Raw genomic sequence first — 18686 nt, forward strand, 5'->3', positions numbered from 1 at the left:
CTCCTTGGAAGAAAAGTTATGACCAACCTAGACAGCATATTAAAAAGCAGAGACATTACTTTGCAAACAAAGGTCCGTCTAGTCAAAGCTATGGTTTTTCCAGTAGTCATGTATGGATGTTAAGAGTTGGACCATAAAGAAAGCTGAGCACTGAAGAATTGATGGTTTTCAGTTGTGGTGTTGGAGAAGACTCTTGAGAGTCCCTTGGACTGCAAGGAAATCAAACTAGTGAATCCTAAAGGAAATCAGTCCTGAATACTCATTAGGACTGATGCTGAAGCTAAAGCTCCAATACTTTGGCCACCTCATGCGAAGAACTAACTCATTGAAAAAAGACCCTGATGCTGGGAAAGATTGAAGGCAGGAGGAGAAGGGGATGACAGAGGATGAGATGGTTGGATGGCATTACTGTCTCCATGGACATGAGTTTGATCAACCTCTGGGAGCTGGCAATGGACAGGGAAGCCTGGCATGCTGCAGTCCATGTGGTCGAAAAGAGTCAGCATGACTGAGTGACTGAACTGAACTGAACTATCTCATTTTTTTTAAAAAGTGTCTGACATAGTTCAGGGATGCGCTTATGTACTCTGGTAGCAATTTTATTCCAATTAATATTAATTGTACATTAATTATCACTATGTCAATGTTTACACCAGTATGCTATTGTATGTTGATTTATATTTTAAAATAATTTAAATGTTATTATAAAATATGATAATTTATCTCTTAAGAAAAAAAAAAAGAATAGCTGAAGAAGTTAACCACTCTAAGCTTCAATTTCCTCAAATATAAAAAGTATAATACTTACTTCAAAGGCTTGTTAAGAACTGACTGGGATTAAGTAAATAAAGTCCCTGAAATAAACTGAGAGCTAATAAAGATGCTTATCCTGATGACTGTCATCCTCACAACATCATAATCATCTATCAGCACTGCTGCTGTCGTTATCATCGTCATCCTCAGGTCGTAACCAGTCAGCACAGCCACCACCACTGTCATCTGCCCTGACGCACAATCAGTGGGTCACAGAGTGCTCCTGACAAACTACTCCGAGAGATGACCTCACTATTTGGTTCACTTTTGATGAGCACAAGCCACACAAGTCACTATCATTGTCCTTGGCAGACAGTAGTCCCAGCCTTGAATGTTTTCCAGGATGTGAGCAGACATCCTGGAACCTAGCTCCTGCTCTGGTGCTTAGGACCCAAGCTGGCCTTGCTAGAAAGTGAAAGTGAAAGTTGCTCAGTCATGTCTGACCCTTTGTGACCCCATGGACTATAACAGTCCATGGAATTCTCTAGGCCAGAATATTGGAGTGGGTAGCCTTTCCCTTCTCCAGGGGAACTTTCCAACCCAGGAATCAAACCCAGGTCTCCCTCATTGCAGGCAGATTCTTTACCAGCTGAGCCAAAAGGGAAGCCCTTGCTTAGAATACTGAAAATGATCAGAGCTAGGCCTTTCCCCACATCACTGCAAGGAGCACCAACCACAGTGGGAAATGACCTCACCTGTAGGACTACACAGGCACCGTCTGCAATTCTGATGCTTATGCCATAATCTGTGTCCTCATTTCTCTGGGTCATTCAAAGACCAGCTACTGAATCAGTGGCACAGGCCCAGCAAATGAAGAGCCTGTTAGGAGAGGGAGGAAGGGAAAGTATATTGCACTATAATCACCACCACACACTACGCCAAAGCCTTTGACTGTGTGGATCACAATAAACTATGGAAAATTCTTCAAGAGATGGGAATACCAGACCACCTGACCTGCCTCTTGAGAAGCCTATATGCAGGTCAGGAGGCAACAGTTAGAACTGGACATGGAACAACAGACTGGTTCCAAATAGGAAAAGGAGTACGTCAAGGCTGTATATTGTCACCCTGCTTATTTAACTTCTACGCAGAGTACATCATGAGAAACGCTGGGCTGGAAGAAGCACAAGCTGGAATCAAGATTTCCGGGAGAAATATCAATAATCTCAGACATGCAGATGACACCACCCTTATGGCAGAAAGTGAAGAGGAACTAAAAAGCCTCTTGATGAAAGTGAAAAAGGAGAGTGAAAAAGTTGGCTTAAAGCTCAACATTCAGAAAAAGAAGATCATGGCATCTGGTCCCATCACTTCATGGGAAATAGATGGGGAAACAGTGGAAACAGTGTCAGACTTTATTTCGGGGGGCTCCAAAATCACTGCAGATGGTGATTGCAGCCATGAAATTAAAAGACACTTGCTCCTTGGAGGGAAAGTTATGACCAACCTAGATAGCATATTCAAAAGCAGAGACATTACTTTGCCAACAAAGGTCCGTCTAGTTAAGGCTATGGTTTTTCCAGTGGTCATGTATGGATGTGAGAGTTGGACTGTGAAGAAGGCTGAGCGCAGAAGAACTGACACTTTTGAACTGTGGTGTTGGAAAAGACTCTTGAGAGTCCCGTGGACTGCAAGGAGATCCAACCAGTCCATTCTAAAGGAGATCAGTCCTGGGTGTTCTTTGGAAGGAATGATGCTAAAGCTGAAACTCCAGTCCTTTGGCCACCTCATGTGAAGAGTTGACTCATTGGAAAAGACTCTGATGCTGGGAGGGATTGGGGGCAGGAGGAGAAGGGGCGACAGAGAATGAGATGGCTGGATGGCATCACTGACTCGATGGACGTGAGTTTGAGTGAACTTCGGGAGTTGGTGATGGACAGGGAGGCCTGCTGCTACTAAGTCACTTTAGTCATGTCCGACTCTGTGCGACCCCATAGACAGCAGCCCACTAGGCTCCTCTGTCCCTGGGATTCTCCAGGCAAGAACACTGGAATGGGTTGCCATTTCCTTCAGTGCATGAAAGTGAAAAGTGAAAGTGAAGTTGCTCAGTCGTGTCTGACTCTTAGCGACCCCATGGACTGCAGCCTACCAGGCTGCTCTGTCCATGGGATTTTCCAGGCAAGAGTACTGGAGTGGGGTGCCATTGCCTTCTCCCAGGGAGGCCTGGCATGCTGCAATTCATGGGGTCATAAAGAGTCGGACACAACTGAGAGACTGAACTGAACTGAACTGAACACACCCACCCACCCTTTCCCCCCAACCCCCCACACACACTGCTGGCACCATGCAGAGCTGGCTGAGGAAGGGGAGCAGAAGTGGGGCTGAAGGGCTGCACCTTCACTAAGAATGTCACTAGAATGCTAATCCTATCCCAGGTTGCAGAGGAGGAAGGAAGGGAGGAAGATGGGTCTGAGGCTGAGCATTCATTATGTGTGTTCCTCCACCAGTCACCCCACCCAGGGAACCCCACCAAGAGGGTGGTTTGAAGGGCTCTACCCCTAAGAGTGCTGCCTTTCTACAGCAATCTAACAGTGGACAAGGGGATGTGAAGTGGAGGTGAAGGGCTGTACCACCATTAAATATACCCTTACACTGTGGGATTGGCCCAGGGTCGACTATAGTGCAGGAAGGAAAAGGAGAGTAGGCCTAGGGGCTTCACATGGAGCCCACCCAGGGCTAACAAAGAGGACTGAAGAACTCTGCCTGCATTAACCAAGTCCCTTACTGCTATCCCAGCCAGAGCTTACTGTAAAGGGGAGAAGGCCGTGGAAATGCTGTGCCTGCTACACCTGTGTCTCTGGTCCCTGCCTGAGATGACGACTGCAGCTGAGCATTTTGTCTGTTTTCTGACCTCAGAAGATTCACATTCCTTAGTTTTACAAGTAAAACATTTGCATTGAGTTGGGAACTGCTCAGAGTCATCACAAATAAGTGTTCACCCTGCGTGTTGTCCACACCCCACTGACTTTTAGTGGCAGGCCTGAGCTGTGGTTACCAGGCACCTTGCTTTCTGGAGCATTGCCAGGTTGGCCTTGAAGGGCAGCACCTGGCCATTCAGGCCTGCTCCTGTCCTGCTCCAGGGCGCTCTCTACATTTCACAGTTGAGAAGGTGGGTATCGGCCCAGTGTAGAGAAGTCCCTAGAGATTTAGTTTGGGTACCCTGTCAAAGCTATGGTTTTTCCAGTAGTCATGTATGGATGTGACAGTTGGACTATAAAGAAAGCTGAACGCTGAAGAATTGATACTTTTGAACTGCGGTGTTGGAGAAGACTCTTAAGAGTCCCTTGGACTGCAAGGAGATCCAACCAGTCCATCCTAAAGGAAATTAGTCCTGAATGTTCATTGGAAGGACTGATGTTGAAGCTGAAACTCCAATACTTTGGCCACCTGATGCGAAGAACTGACTTATTTGAAAAGACCCTGATGCTGGGAAAAATTGAAGGCAGGAGGAGAAGGGGACAACAGAGGATGAGATGGTTGGGTGGCATCACCGACTCAAAGGACATGAGTTTGAGTCAACTCTGGGAGTTGGCGATGGACAGGGAGGCCTGGCATGCTGCAGTCCATGGGGTTGCAAAGAGTTGGACACGACTGAGCGACTGAACTGAACTGATCCTGTCTGCCTGGTGCGGCTCTAATTACCAGCTTGTTTGCTTCCAAAGTTCTGCTCTCTGTAAAGAACATTTAAGTACACTGTTTGGAAATCACGTTTAAATTCCGCAAGTGGGAAACCTAGGAATAAATTTTTCAATGACTATAATGATAATACACTATGTGATTCACCACGAATGTGACTTTCCCGAGTGATGAATCCATGCAGATCACTCATTCCTGTGTCGTCTGGCACAGGTAGATCAGTATGGGTCGGTACGTATAAAGGAGCAACTGCCTGAGTGTGGGTTATGAGCACAGGACGCAGGGCGGGTTCTTCTTACCGCAGCGGCCGGGTGTCTGCAGGGGGAGGCAGTGCAGGGCCGCAAAGACGCACCTGCAGAGGTGGCAGCCGCGGAAGGTCCAGGCTCCGTGCACCAGGGCACCGCACTTGCTGAGGAAGCCCAGGCCTGGCGTTAGTGCAGGGGGCGCGCGCACGCCCGGCCCGCCCCGCGAGGTCCCGCCGCCCCCGCCCGGCTCCCAGTCTCCTCTCCCCGCAGGCCCCGTTGTGCCCCAGCCTGCACCACCCCGCGCCTACCTGCGCCTCTGGTCGTGCTCACAGTAGCGGCCGGTGAAGTGAGCGGGGCACACGCAGAAGCTGCTCAGCACGCAGGTGCCGCCGTTCTGGCAGCAGCTCCGTCGCGGAGGTGCACCTGTGGGGGCGTCGCCTGGGGTCAGCGCCGCGCGGGACCCTCAGTGTCTGATAAGCCCGAGAAGGGCCAAGAGAGATCCCCTCGGGGAGGCAATAAAATTGGCTTCTTGCTAATAGTGTTTGCTCAGGTAAACCCTGCTTGTTAGTTTAAGGATTAAAAACAAACTACCAGGGGTGCGGGCGGGTCAGGAAGGCTCCCTAAGACATGGGAAACCCTGCCCCCTGCAAGTAGCGTTTTCTTTCTTCCTTCCTTTCATATGTTAAAATTAGGCTGTGACTTCCCAAGACAGTGATTACAGACCAGCCTCTCCGGAGAGCGGCAAGCGAGCAGGGACCACCCACGGGTGCAAAGACACCGAAACGATTTAAAAAAAAATCTACCACTGGAGCCTGAGAGACTGTGATAAGCCTAGCAAAGGTCCGCTATTATCTGGGCTTGGGATAGCTCTGGACCTGCAGAAAAATAACCAGTTAAAAGCCAAAGCCACGTTTTACCAATAAAATATTAAAACTTTTTTCAGAGTAAAAGAACACCTCACTAGGAAATATTTTTTACTTTATCAGTCAGTTGAGTCGCTCGTTCGTGTCCGACTCTTTGCGACCCCATGGACTGCAGCACGCCAGGCTTCCCCGTCCATCACCAACTCCCAAAGCTTGATCAAACTCACGTCCATCAAGTAGGTGATGCCATCCAACATCTCATCCTCTGTCTTTATACTTTTACTTTGTAGTATAAAAGTATATACTTTATAGTGTCTTTATATATATATACTTTATATAAAGTATATATTTTATAGTGTCTTTATCCTTTTACTTTATAGTGTCTTTATCCTTTTACTTTATAGTATATATTTAAAGACGGTAAAATGTTATTCATTGGGTTTCTCGTTTTATTGTTAACTTATCCTAGTTTTTTTTTTTTTTTCCAATTCTAAACTCAAGGTTCCGGCCTCCTAGTGGTAAAGAATCTGCCTGCCAAGGAAGGAGACAAAGGAGAAAGTCTGGAAGATCCCCTCTAGGCGCACACACACAGACACACAGTCACAGACACACACACACACACACACACACACACACACACACACACACACACACACAAACTCAGAGTTCACTGACCGAGATGACCTTTGTCTGCAGCATGGCCACTTAGCTCTTGGAAAGTCAAGGAGTAGGGGAATAAACCCTGAGGCTTCCAGCCCTCCGTGCTGTCATTCTCCTCCCTTAAATTATTCAAGGTCCAGTTGAGTGTTTTCTGCTGGAACTTCTGAGCTTTACCACTGCTGCTTTCTTCTCTACTACTTTTATATTTCCCTGTTTGATAGCCTTAAAAATTAATTGAAAATATGAGACTGATAATAATTGACAAACAAATACACAATAAAAACTAAGAGAATATAAACAAAATGCTTCTTACTCTTTCCCATGGGGATGATCTGCAATATCAAACTGATCACAAACAGAAGCCTAGAATATTTAAAGAAATTTAATCAGAAATTTACATATGCATAAAATGTAATGCATTCATATACAAATATATGTATGAATATATATTTAATGTACAATAGATAATTACATAATTATTTTGTAACTAGTAGATTTTGATTAACCTTGTCATTCCTTAGAAAGATTTTAGACCAAGCATGTACCCGTCCCTTTAAGAGAAGCAACATTAAGCATGTATTGCAATTTATTCCAGGCTCTTAAACACCCCTCTTGGCTCTAAGACTTAGATGATTTTTGTTCTTACCTAACAGAATGGCTCCAGGTCATTTTCCCACTGACACGTCTGGTATAAAAAAGTCTCCTCTCATGGATACATTGAAGATCAATTCCACGGGACTGAGTCTGAACAGTTTTTGTATTTGAAGATGTCTTTACTGCAGTTACTGGAAGAACTGCCTCAGGATGCAAGATGGATAAGTACAGAAGACACAGGTGTTTCCTGCTCTCTACCTTGGTCACTAAATAACTGTGAGAAACAGCAATGATGTCTCCAGGTTCTGCGGTGCAGTTGCTTTGGCAAAGGCTGTGCTGTGACAGGCAGGGTCCAGCACAGAGCCTCGGGGACCATCCCTTCAGTGATACCCTGCTAGGGCCGGGGGCGGGGCCTGTGCAGACAGGACGGTTCTCTTCCCCTACAGTGCTTACAGTGCTGATAGGAGCAGGAGGAGTCAACCCCTAATGTCAAACACTGGTGACTAGAAGGCAATAGCCTTTTCCCTTCCTGGGAAAAAAAAAGAAAAAAAAATTATCAATAAAACCTCAACATGAACAAAAAAGTTTTCATGCGGAAATAGAGATTTCATATTGCACACTCCTCGCCCCTAGGAGATGGGGAGGGGCCCAGCTAGAGAAGAGAGCTGTTGTGTCGAAAAGAACCAGCTGGCTTGATTCCAAGCCTCGGATGGGGAGCATGAATATGAAAGAGAGACATTTCAACACCTCCTTTCTGAGGATGCATCAGTATTTTTACAAACTAGGCCTTTTCTCTGTGCCTAGCATAACGATCACTATATCGTAGTCATTACCCACTTAATACAGGACCCCTCAGGGGAGGCACTATTTTTACCCTCCATATTTTGCTGAAGCAACTGAGGCTTTAAGTCACAAACCTTTGGCACTTAGATATTTGAAAAACGTGAAACACACAGATATTATAAGAAGGCTGCAGTGTGTGGGGTGATCGGCCCACAGTGAGGCAAGCCTTACACTGGGTATCTGAAGACCACAGAGCACAGGGGTAAGTGCCACCCGCTAGTGAAACTATTCCCCTCACTGAGACTTGAACTCACGTGCGGGAATGCAAACCCAGCCAAAACCCAGTCTTACAACTGAGTTCGCAGACCTGGTTTCAAGACCTAATGACACTCAGGTTTTTTTCTTTTTTTAATTGATAGATAATTGCTTTACAGAATTTTGTTTTCTGTCAAACATCAACATGAATCAGCCATAGGTGGACATATGTCCCCTCCCTGGTGGTTCAAGAAGCTCATGTTCTTAATGTCTCATCCCAGAGAGAATTCAGTAGAGATGAAGTGATAGGTAAGAAGCAGATTTATTTAAAAAGAAACACATGCAGCAGACAGTGTGAGCTATTTCAGGAGATAGGCTGGGTAATTTCATAGGCTAATGAGTAGGAGGATTATTCCAACTATTTTGGGGAGGGGGTGGAGATTTCCAGAAATTGGGTCACCACCCACATTTTGATCTTTGATGGTGGGCCTTCAACTGTCATGGCATCTCTGAGTGTGTCATTTACCTTGCTGATACGTTACACTGAGCCTATACTGAGGATCAAGGTCTAATCCAGGTTGACTAGACTTGGACCCATTGGACTCTGGCTTGTGTTGGGTCCTCATTCTTTCAAAGGTTGTGCCCTGCCCCCTCCCTCATGTTTCACTAATGTCTGATGAGGAGCCTGCTCTGAACCAAGAGGGGAGTGGTTCAGGGGCTTCTTCTGGGACTTGCTGGTTTTTAGTTTTTCTAATTGCCAAAATAGGGACTGGGACCCTTGCCTCACAGTACAGAGGATGCCTTGCAACTCTTATACAAATTGTCCTATGATTTTAGTATAAAAACTATTTTCTGAAAATGATATGTATCCTCCAAAGATGAGATATTTTTTGATTCTGATTTAATGTTTTAAACTTTTAAATGGGAAGTTAATTAAAGATGCTGTTAAATAAACTAGTAGGAAATTGGTGAGCTTGGCTGCCATGAGACCTCCCAAAAGCTGGGTCCATGAGCTGCCAGGACCAGAACCCACAGATCAGAGCAGGCAAAACATACAGAGTAGGTTGTCTCATGCCTTCATGAAACATCTGTAATGAGATTCAAGACAAATATACTTTTAGATGTAATGCAACTTTTAGATGTAATGCAATTTCTTGTTAATTGCATACTTTAGTTATATACAAAAGTAATTACATTTATGACTTTAAGTCAATAATAACTTCTTTATGAGCAACATGGATTGAACACTAAAAACCATGGATAAGCTAAAGAATATTTAAATAAGTTTTAAAACTGTTCAGTTTATAGGATGATATTGAATCCAAATCTTTCTGATAATATTTAAGTTTTATAAGTATTTTCTAAAATCTACAGTTTCTTTTATTAAATTTTGTATTCTCAAATATACACAAAAGCTGAGATATTGAGTCAATAAACTTGGGTTCAGCAGCCAACCATTGCCAATCTTTCCTGATTGTTTTTCCCCCACATTTTTTTTTCTTGGAGTTTTTTAAGGCAAATCGCAGGCATCATGATATTTCCTATGTCAATGAAAATGTGTGTCTTACAAATGGAAACTTTAGAAAAAGGAAGGGAAATGTATTACCAGCGAGATAGGGCTAAGGCTAGATATAGGACCAATGCCCCTCTCTGGGTGTTTGCTTAAGAGTTGAAATCAGCTTTGAGGAGGGAAAGGGCTGAAAGCTTAGGGGTGATAAAACACTCTGACACTTGCTCTCATTTACTTAAAGGTCTTATAAAGACTTTTGCATTTCAGTAGGAGGAGCCCAGGTTTGCTTAGTTAATAAGACCCTGCTGGAAAGGGTTGTCTGGAAACAGCTGGAGGCCCAGTGGTTGGCAGGCAGATCCCAACACCCCCCTACCAACTTCCCTAAATTGGGGAAGGTCCACTTTCTTGTTATCAGTTGTAAATAGATAAGACTGGAGCCAGCACTCTCATCAGACTTCTGACTCCTTTTGAGCTGACATAAAGTGTGTGGGAATTGGAAAACCCTGTCTGAAGACTGGAGACCACCTCACCTCTCTGTCTTCAGTACATCAAACAATCACTGAGGAAAATGTTCTATGCCAATTAGGTGTGAAGGAATTCTTTGGGAGTCACTTTCCAGAAAGTCTTTGATGTGTGCTACTAGGGGTTTCCTGGAAACTCTTAAAATGCATTTAGACCACACCTCAGGCCCTTTGCTCAGAACCCCCAGGGCCTCAGGATTTTTTAAACCTGCCCAGTTCAGTTCAGTCACTCAGTCGTGTTTGACTCTTTGCGACCCCATGGATTGCAGCATGCCAGGCTTCCCTGTCCATCACCAACTCCCGGAGATTACTCAAACTCATGTCCATTGAGTCGGTGATAACCATCCAACCATCTCATCCTCTGTCGTCCCCTTCTCCTCCTACCTTCAATCTTTCCCAGCATCAGGGTCTTTTCAAATGAGTCAGCTCTTCACATCAGGTGGCCAAAGTATTGGAGTTTCAGCTTCAACATCAGTCCTTCCAATAAATATTCAGGACTGATTTCCTTTAGGATTGACTGGTTGAATCTCCTTGCTGTCCAAGGGACTCTGAAGAGTCTTCTCCAACACCACAGCTCAAAAGCATCAATTCTTCAGTGCTCATCTTTCCTTATAGTCCAGCTCTCACATCCATACATGACTACTGGAAAAACCATAACCTTGACTAGATGAACCTTTGTTGGCAAAGTAATGTCTCTGCTTTTTAATATGCTGTCTAGGTTCGTCATAGCTTTTCTTCCAAGGAGCAAGTCTTTTTTAATTTCATGGGTGCAGTCACCATCTGCAGTGATTTCGGAGCCCAATAAAATAAAGTCTCTCACTGTTTCCATTGTTTCCCCATCTATTTGCCATGAAGTGATGGGACCTGATGCCATGCATGATCTTAGTTTTCTAAATGTTGAGTTTTAAGCCAACTTAAAACTTTCACTCTCCTCTTTCACTTGCATCAAGAGGGTCTTTAGTTCTTCTAAAGACCTTCACTTTCTGCCATAAGGGTGGTGTCTTCTGCATATCTGAGATTATTGATATTTCTCCCAGCAATCATGATTCCAGTTTGCGCTTCATCCAGTCCAGCGTTTCTCATGATGTACTCTGCATATAAGTTAAATAAGCAGGATGATAAAATATAGCCTTGATGTACTCCTTTCCCAATTTGGGACCAGTTTGTTGTTCCACGTCCAGTTCTAACTGTGGCTTCTTTACCTGCATATAGATTTCTCAGGAGGCAGGTCAGATGGTCTGGGATTCCCATCTTTTTAAGAATTTTCCACAGTTTGTTGTGATGCACACAGTCAAAGGCTTTGGTGTACTCAATAAAACAGAAGTAGATGTTTTTCTGGAACTCTCTTGCTTTTTCAATGACCCAACAGATGTTGGCAATTTGATCTCTGCTTCCTCTCCCTTTTCTAAATCCAGCTTGAACATCTGCAAGTTCATGATTCATGTACTGTTGAAGCCTTGCTTGGAGAATTTTGAGCATTGCCTTACTAGTGTGTGGGGATGACAGAGGATGAGATGGCTGGATGGCATCACTGACTCGATGGACGTGAGTCTCAGTGAACTCCGGGAGTTGGTGATGGACAGGGAGGCCTGGCGTGCTGCAATTCATGGGGTCGAAAAGAGTCGGACACGACTGAGTGACTGATCTGATCTGATCTTACTAGTGTGTGAGATGAGTGCAATTGACTGGTAGTTTGAGCATTCTTTGGCATTGCTTTTCTTTGGGATTGGAATGAACCTGCCCAGGTGGGTTCTATTTCTTTGCATTGTTCACTGAAGAAGGCTTTCTTATCTCTCCTCTCTATACTCTGGAACTCTGCATTCAGTTTATCTTTCCCTTTCTCCTTTGCCTTTCACTTCTTTTCTCAGCTTTGTCAAGGCCTCCTCAGACAACCATTTTGCCTTCTTGAGTTTCTTTTTCTTGGGGATAGTTTTGGTCACTGCCTGCTGTACAATGTTATGAACCTCTGCCCATAGTTCTTCAGGCATTCTGTCTATCAGAAATAATCCTTTAAATCTATTTGTCACATCACAAGCTGGAATCAAGATTGACAGGAGAAATATCAACAGCATCAGATATGCAGGTGATACCACCCGAAAGACAGAAATCTAGGAGAAACTAAAGAGCCTCTTGATGAAGGTGAAAGAGGAGAGTAAAAAAAAGCTGGCTTAAAACTCAACTTTCAAAAACCTAAGATCATGGCATCCAGTCTCATCATTTCATGGCAAATACAAGGGGGAAAAATGGAAATGGTGGCAGATTTTGTTTTCTTGGGTTCCAAAATTACTGCGGACTGTGACTGCAGCAGTCAATTTTAAAAGATGTCAATTTTAAAAGATGCTTGCTCCTTGGAAGAATAGCTATGACAAACCTTCTGCTGCTGCTGCTGCTAAGTCGCTTCAGTCATGTCCGACTCTGTGACCCCATAGACGGCAGCCCACCAGGCTCCCCCATCCCTGGGATTCTCCAGGCAAGAACACTGAAGTGGTTTGCCATTTCCTTCTCCAGTGCATGAAAGTGAAAAGTGAAAGTGAAGTTGCTCAGTTGTGTCCAACTCTTCACGACCCCATGGACTGCAGCCTACCAGGCTCTTCCGTCCATGGGATTTTCCAGGCAAGAGTACTGAAGTGGGGTGCCATTGCCTTCTCCGATGACAAACCTAGACAGCATATTAGAAAGCAGAGACATCACTTCGCTGACAAAGCTATGGTTTTTCCAGCAGTTATGTGTGGATGTGAGAGTTGGACCACAAAGAAGGCTGAGCACCAAAGAATTGATGCTTTCAAACTGTGGTGCTGGAGAAGACTCTTGAGAGTCCCTTGGACAGCAAGGACATCAAACCAGTCAATCCTAAAGGAAATCAACCTTGAATATTCATTGGAAATACTGATGCTAGAGTCGAAGCTCCAATACTTTGGCCACCTGATGCAAAGAGCTGACACATTGGAAAATACCCTGATGCTGGGAAGATTGAGGGCAGGAGGAGAAGGGGATGACAGAGGACAAGACTGAACTCAAACTCCAGGAGACAAGTGAAGGACAGGGAAGCCTGGCGTGCTGCAGTCCATGGTGTCACGAAGAGTCAGACACGACTTAGCGGCTGAACAACAACAACAAGGTGGGTCCAGCCTGCAGCCAAGACTGGAATGTATCCAAGTCCTACTTGGCTGTGTGCTTCCTAGAATGGGAATGTGCCCCTACCTTTTAGCACAGTGCTTGGTGCGTGGCACCACACAATAATCAATGCACGAGCACACATATCCACTTTTCAGTGAGGAAAATGAGATTTAAAAAGTTACCATCTTGGGGAAAAATGACTAACAAACAGCCATGTTTGGCCTTGAACGCAAATTCATCTGATCTAAAATCTGTGTTTGATTCAAGTTGCTTTAGAATTATTGCGTGTTTAATGTAGGTATTGGCAACAAAGGTCCATCTAGTCAAGGCTATGGTTTTTCCTGTGGTCATGTATGGATGTGAGAGTTGGACTGTGAAGAAAGCTGAGTGCCAAAGAATTGATGCTTTTGAACTGCGGTGTTGGAGAAGACTCTTGAGAGTTCCTTGGACTGCAAGGAGATCCAACCAGTCCATTCTGAAGGAGATTAGCCCTGGCATTTCTTTGGAAGGAATCATGCTAAAGCTGAAACTCCAGTACTTTGGCCACCTCATGCGAAGAGCTGACTCATTGGAAAAGACTGATGCTGGGAGGGATTGGGGGCAGGAAGAGAAGGGGACGACAGAGGATGAGATGGCTGGATGGCATCACTGACTCAATGGACATGAGTTTGAGTGAACTCCGGGAGATGGTGATGGACAGGGAGGCCTGGCGTGCTACGATTTATGGGGTCACAAAGAGTCAGACACGACTAAGTGACTGAACTGAACTGAACTGAACTGATTGGTGACTCAGATGGTAAAGAATCTGCCTGTAATGTGGAGCACAGAATTCAATCCCTAGTTCGGGAAGATCCCCTGGATAAATGAAGGGCTTACCCACTCCAGTATTCTTGCCTGGAGATTTCCATAGACAGAGGAGCCTCACGTGCTACAGTCCATGGGTCACAAAGAGTTGGACATGATTGAGCAACTAACACACATACAGATATAATATACTCACTAGTTACACAGATTGTTTTGTTCTATGGTCATCACATCCTTAATGATATAGGAAGAGGGCAGGACACACTCTTTAGACAAATGACAGTTATTGAGGTCATGACATAAACTAGTTAGAACCAACTAGGCCCACGATGGTGGGCGATTGACTCCCATATGACCTTGAGCCTCAGCTCATTGTGATACATCAGCTAAATGACATATCCTCGTGGGCCATAAAAGTTCCAAAACCAACCATAAAAGGCAAAAAAATGGGTGGTGGCCCAATTCCTGGGAATCCCTGTCTCTTCCTCAAAATACTTGAAATAGTTCTCCTACTCATTAGCCTATGAAATTACCCACCCCTATAAAAACTGACAATGCCATACCCTGGCACCTCTTGCCTTGAGATGGTGCACACTGTCTATGGAATGTGTTTCTTCCTGAATAAACCTTCTTTCACTTTACTATGGCTGGCTTGTGAATTCTTTTCTGTGCAAAGCCAAGAACTCACACTCAGTGGCTGTCCCAAGGACTTGCCTGAGACACGGCACATGACCATCTTCTTGTGCCCCACATTCTTTCCTGCAACATTATGACATTATGCAAAATTATGACACATAATTTCTCCATTTTGCAGGTGAGAAAAATCAGATTTCAAGTGTTGAGGACTTGCACAGTGCTTCACAACAGTGGCCAGCAGTCAGAACTGAACTACTGCTCCTGATCCTTCCTATGTGCCCATCTGAACTGGGCTGAGGGCTTCCATGGGACACAGCGGAGGAGAGTGGATGCAGAGACACTGCCCCTTCCTGCAGTAAGGGAAGGTTTTAGAGGACAGAAAGCACAGACAGAACTGGCTACAGGAAGAGGGAAGGCCCTGACTGCTGGAGGAAGAGGACCTCAGAGGACTGACAGCAGACACAAGGGTGGAAGGGCAGGAGGAGAGGAGAGGGTACGGGTGAAGACATTTGATGCAGGTCAGATGACAGGAACCTGGATGCTTTTCCCAGAATTCATGCATGCCTAAGTAGGGATTAAGTGGCAGTTAAGAAAAAAGAGTAAATTGTAAATATATATTTAACAACCAATGTCCTTTTCCCCTGATTATGAAAAATGTAATATATTCTGATGTTAGCCAATTTGGGAAGTACAGAAAAACACGACAGAGAAGATAAAAATCACTCATATTGTCACTGGTCAGAAATGACTCTTAAGGGACTTCCCTGATGGTCCAGAGATGGAGAATGCAACTTGCAGTGCAGGTGATGCAGGTTTGATCCCTGGTCAGGAAACTAAGATCCCACAAGCCTCAGAGCAACTAAGCCTGCATGCCATAACTAAGATCCGATGTAGCCAAATAAACAGATAAATATATTTTTTTAATAAGAAAGAAAATGAAATGATGATTAGGTTTTTTTTTTCAACCAAGTCTATTATCATCCTGCATGTAAAAATTGAGGCAAGCAAGACAGAGTTTAAGACAGATTTTTGGGAAACATGAACTGTACACATGTCAGGAGAAGCAGCCTGCATAGTGCCTGTGCAGTGTCTGAAGACCACTGAACACAGGAGCCCCTGTCACCTGTCAATTTGCCATATTTTTAGATTAATCCTAGGTGATTTTTATATTTTTATTTCATTGTAAATGGTATGTTTTTGTTATTTAACTTTTTGTTGCTTGTATTCAGGAATACAGTTAATCTTTGTTTATTACTCAATTTTTTTGTTTGGAGGAAAATTGCTTTGCAGTGTTGTGTTGGCTTCTGCTGTACAGCAATGTGAATCAGTCATAATTATACATATATCTCTTCCATCTGTTCCACCCCTCCAGGCCAGCACAGAGCGCAAGGTTATGCTCCCTGTGTTATATGGCAACTTCCCTCCAGCTACCATTTAACACATGATAGTGTGTATATGTCAGTGCTCCTCTCTCAGTTCGTCCCACCCTCTCCTCCCCCCACTGTGTCCACAAGTCTGTTCTCTGTGTCTGCGTCTCCATTCCTTCCCTGCAAATAGGTTCGTCAGTACCATTGTTCTAGATTCCATATATATGCATTAATATACAATATTTGTTTTTCTCTTTCAGAGTGACTTACTTCACTCTGTATAACAGTCTCTAGGTTCATCCACCTCACCTTAACTGACTCAAATTTGTTCCTTTTTTGGCTGAGTAAAATTCCATTGGATATATGTACCATAACTTCTTCATCCATTCATCTGTCAATGGACATCTAGTTTGCTTTCATGTCCTGTCTATTGTAAACAGTGCTGCAGTGAACACTGGGGTACATGTGTCTTCTAGAATTCTGGTTTTCTCAAGATATATGACCAGTAGTGGGACTGCTAACTGTGGTAAAACATATATAAACACAAAAAGTCTTAGCTCAGGCTGCTGTAACAAAACAATAGACATGTAATCCTCACAGTTCTAGAGGTTGGGAAATCCAAGATCAAGGTGCTGACAGAATTGGTTCCTGGTGATAGCTCTCCTCCTGGCTTGCAAACAGCTGTCTTCCCATTGTGACCTCATGTGGCACAAGGGAGGGTAGAAAGTAAGCTCTCTGGTCTCTTCATATAAGGGCTCTAATCCCACCCTGAGGGTCCCTCCCTCATTACATGATCTGAACCTCCCAAAGGCCCCATTTCCAAGTACCATTACACTGGGAGTTACCACTACAAAGTATAAATTTAGGTGAGACCATAGCATCATTCGGACTTCCCTGGTAGCTCAGCTGGTAAAGAATCTGCCTGCAATGCAAGAGACCCTGATTCGATTCCTGGGTCAGGAAGATCCCCTGGAGAAGGGATAGGCTACCCACTCTAGTATTTTAGGGTTTCCCTGGTGGCTCAGATGGTAAAGAATCTGCCTGCAATTTGGGAGACCTGGGTTCGACCCCTGGAGGAGGGCATGGCAACCTACTCCAGTATTCTCGCCTGGAGAATCCCTATGAACAGAGGAGCCTGGTGAGCTACAGTCCATGGGGTCACAAAGAGTTAGATGAGCGACTAAGCACACACACAGAGTATAATTCAATCCATAGAAAAGTTTGCCATTCTACCATATATATTACAATCATAATATTGTGCAGCCATCACCACTAATTAAAAACATTTTCATTACCCCAAAAGAAACTGTACCCGTGTAGCAATAATTCACCATTGCCTGCCTACCTGGCCACAGGTAACCTCTAATCTACTTTCTGTCTCTATGAATAATGCTAATTCTAGGTATTTCATATGAGTAGAATCATCCATTATTTGTACTTATTCTTCTGGCTCATTTCACTTAGCATAATATAGTCAGATTCAACCATGTTGTAGCATGTATCAGAACTTTACTCCTTTTGATGGCTAATATTTCACTGTTATACATATATGTATATATAGATATACATTTATACACACACACATATACCACATTTTACTTATCCATTGTTCTGGGATTTTGTTGTTGTTGCTGTTGTTATTGCTGCTGGTTTTGGCTGCTTCCTGTGGCTTGCAGAATCTTAGTTCCCCAACCAAGAATGGAATCCAAGGCTCTGGCAGTGAAAGCACTGAGTCCTGACCACTGGACTGCCAGGGAATTTCCTATCCAGTCTTCTGTTGATGGACACTTGGTTTGGTTCCACCTTTTAACTATTGGGAATAATTCTTTAATGAGCCTACATCTCTTATGTCTCCTGCATTGACAAGCGGGTTCTTTACCACTAGCACCACCTGGGAAGCCCACTTTAATGAACATCGGTGTAAAAATACCTGTTTGAGACCTTGTTTTTAATTTTTTGAGTATATTCCTAGGAGAAGAATTGTTGAGACATATGGTAATTCTATATTTAAATTTTTGAGGAATTGCCAAACTATTTTCCACAGTAGCTGCACTATTTTACATACCGACCAGCAATGTTCTAATTTCTGTACATATTTACCAACATTTGTTATTTTCTTCTTTATGATAATAACCATTCTAATGGATTTGAAGTGATTAGTCATTATGGTTTTGATTTGCAGTTCCTTAATAGCTAGTGAAGTTGACCATCTTTTCAAGTACTTATTGGCATTTATATACATTCTTCAGGTAAATGTCTATTAAAGTTTTCCCTATTTTTAAATTTGAGTTGTTTTTCTTTCTGTTGACTTACAGGAGTTTTTCCATATTCTGGCTATAAGTCTCTTACACGAAATATGATTTGCAAATATTTTCTCCTATCTTGTAGATTATCTTTTCATTTTAATGTACTTTGATGAACAAAAGTTTTAAATTTTGAAGTCTAATTTATGTAATTTTTAAAAAAATTTTGTTCCCTTTCCTTTTGGGGTCATACTTAAAAAGCCATTGTCAAACCCAAAGCCATGAAGATTTACTATGCTTTTTTCTAAAGATTTGTAGATTTAGCTCTTAACTTTGTATCTTTGATTCACTTGGTTAATATTGTATGTGGTATAAGGTAAGGGCCCAACTGTTTTTTCTTTTACATGTGGATATCCAGTTTTCTTAGGACCATTTGTTGAAGAGACTATTCTCTTTGAATGGTTTTGGCATCCTAATTAAAAATCAATTGACCATAGATTAGAGGGTTTATTTATGGGGTTTCAATTCTATACCACTGGTCTATCTAGTCTTAGGCCAGTACCATATATCTTGATTACTCTAGCATAGTATTGAGATGAAATTGAAAAGTGTGAGTCTTCCAATTTTGTCCTTTTTTTT

General features: G+C 43.5%; 1 protein-coding gene across 1 annotated transcript; it reads right to left on the reverse strand.

Annotated features, from left to right (window-relative positions):
* Nucleotides 1–919: 919 nt before the first annotated feature.
* Nucleotides 920–7660, reverse strand: LOC100297500 (cryptic protein-like). The gene is given in 7 exon segments (XM_025001896.2): nt 920–999; nt 4685–4736; nt 4738–4858; nt 5003–5117; nt 6233–6439; nt 6531–6580; nt 6864–7660. Coding segments are annotated over 7 exon segments (648 nt in total). The 5' UTR covers nt 6887–7660.
* Between the last annotated feature and the right edge of the window lie 11026 nt (nt 7661–18686).

Source organism: Bos taurus, chromosome 14 (assembly GCF_002263795.3).
Source record: "Bos taurus isolate L1 Dominette 01449 registration number 42190680 breed Hereford chromosome 14, ARS-UCD2.0, whole genome shotgun sequence".
In the NCBI taxonomy this organism is placed as follows: domain Eukaryota; kingdom Metazoa; phylum Chordata; class Mammalia; order Artiodactyla; family Bovidae; genus Bos; species Bos taurus.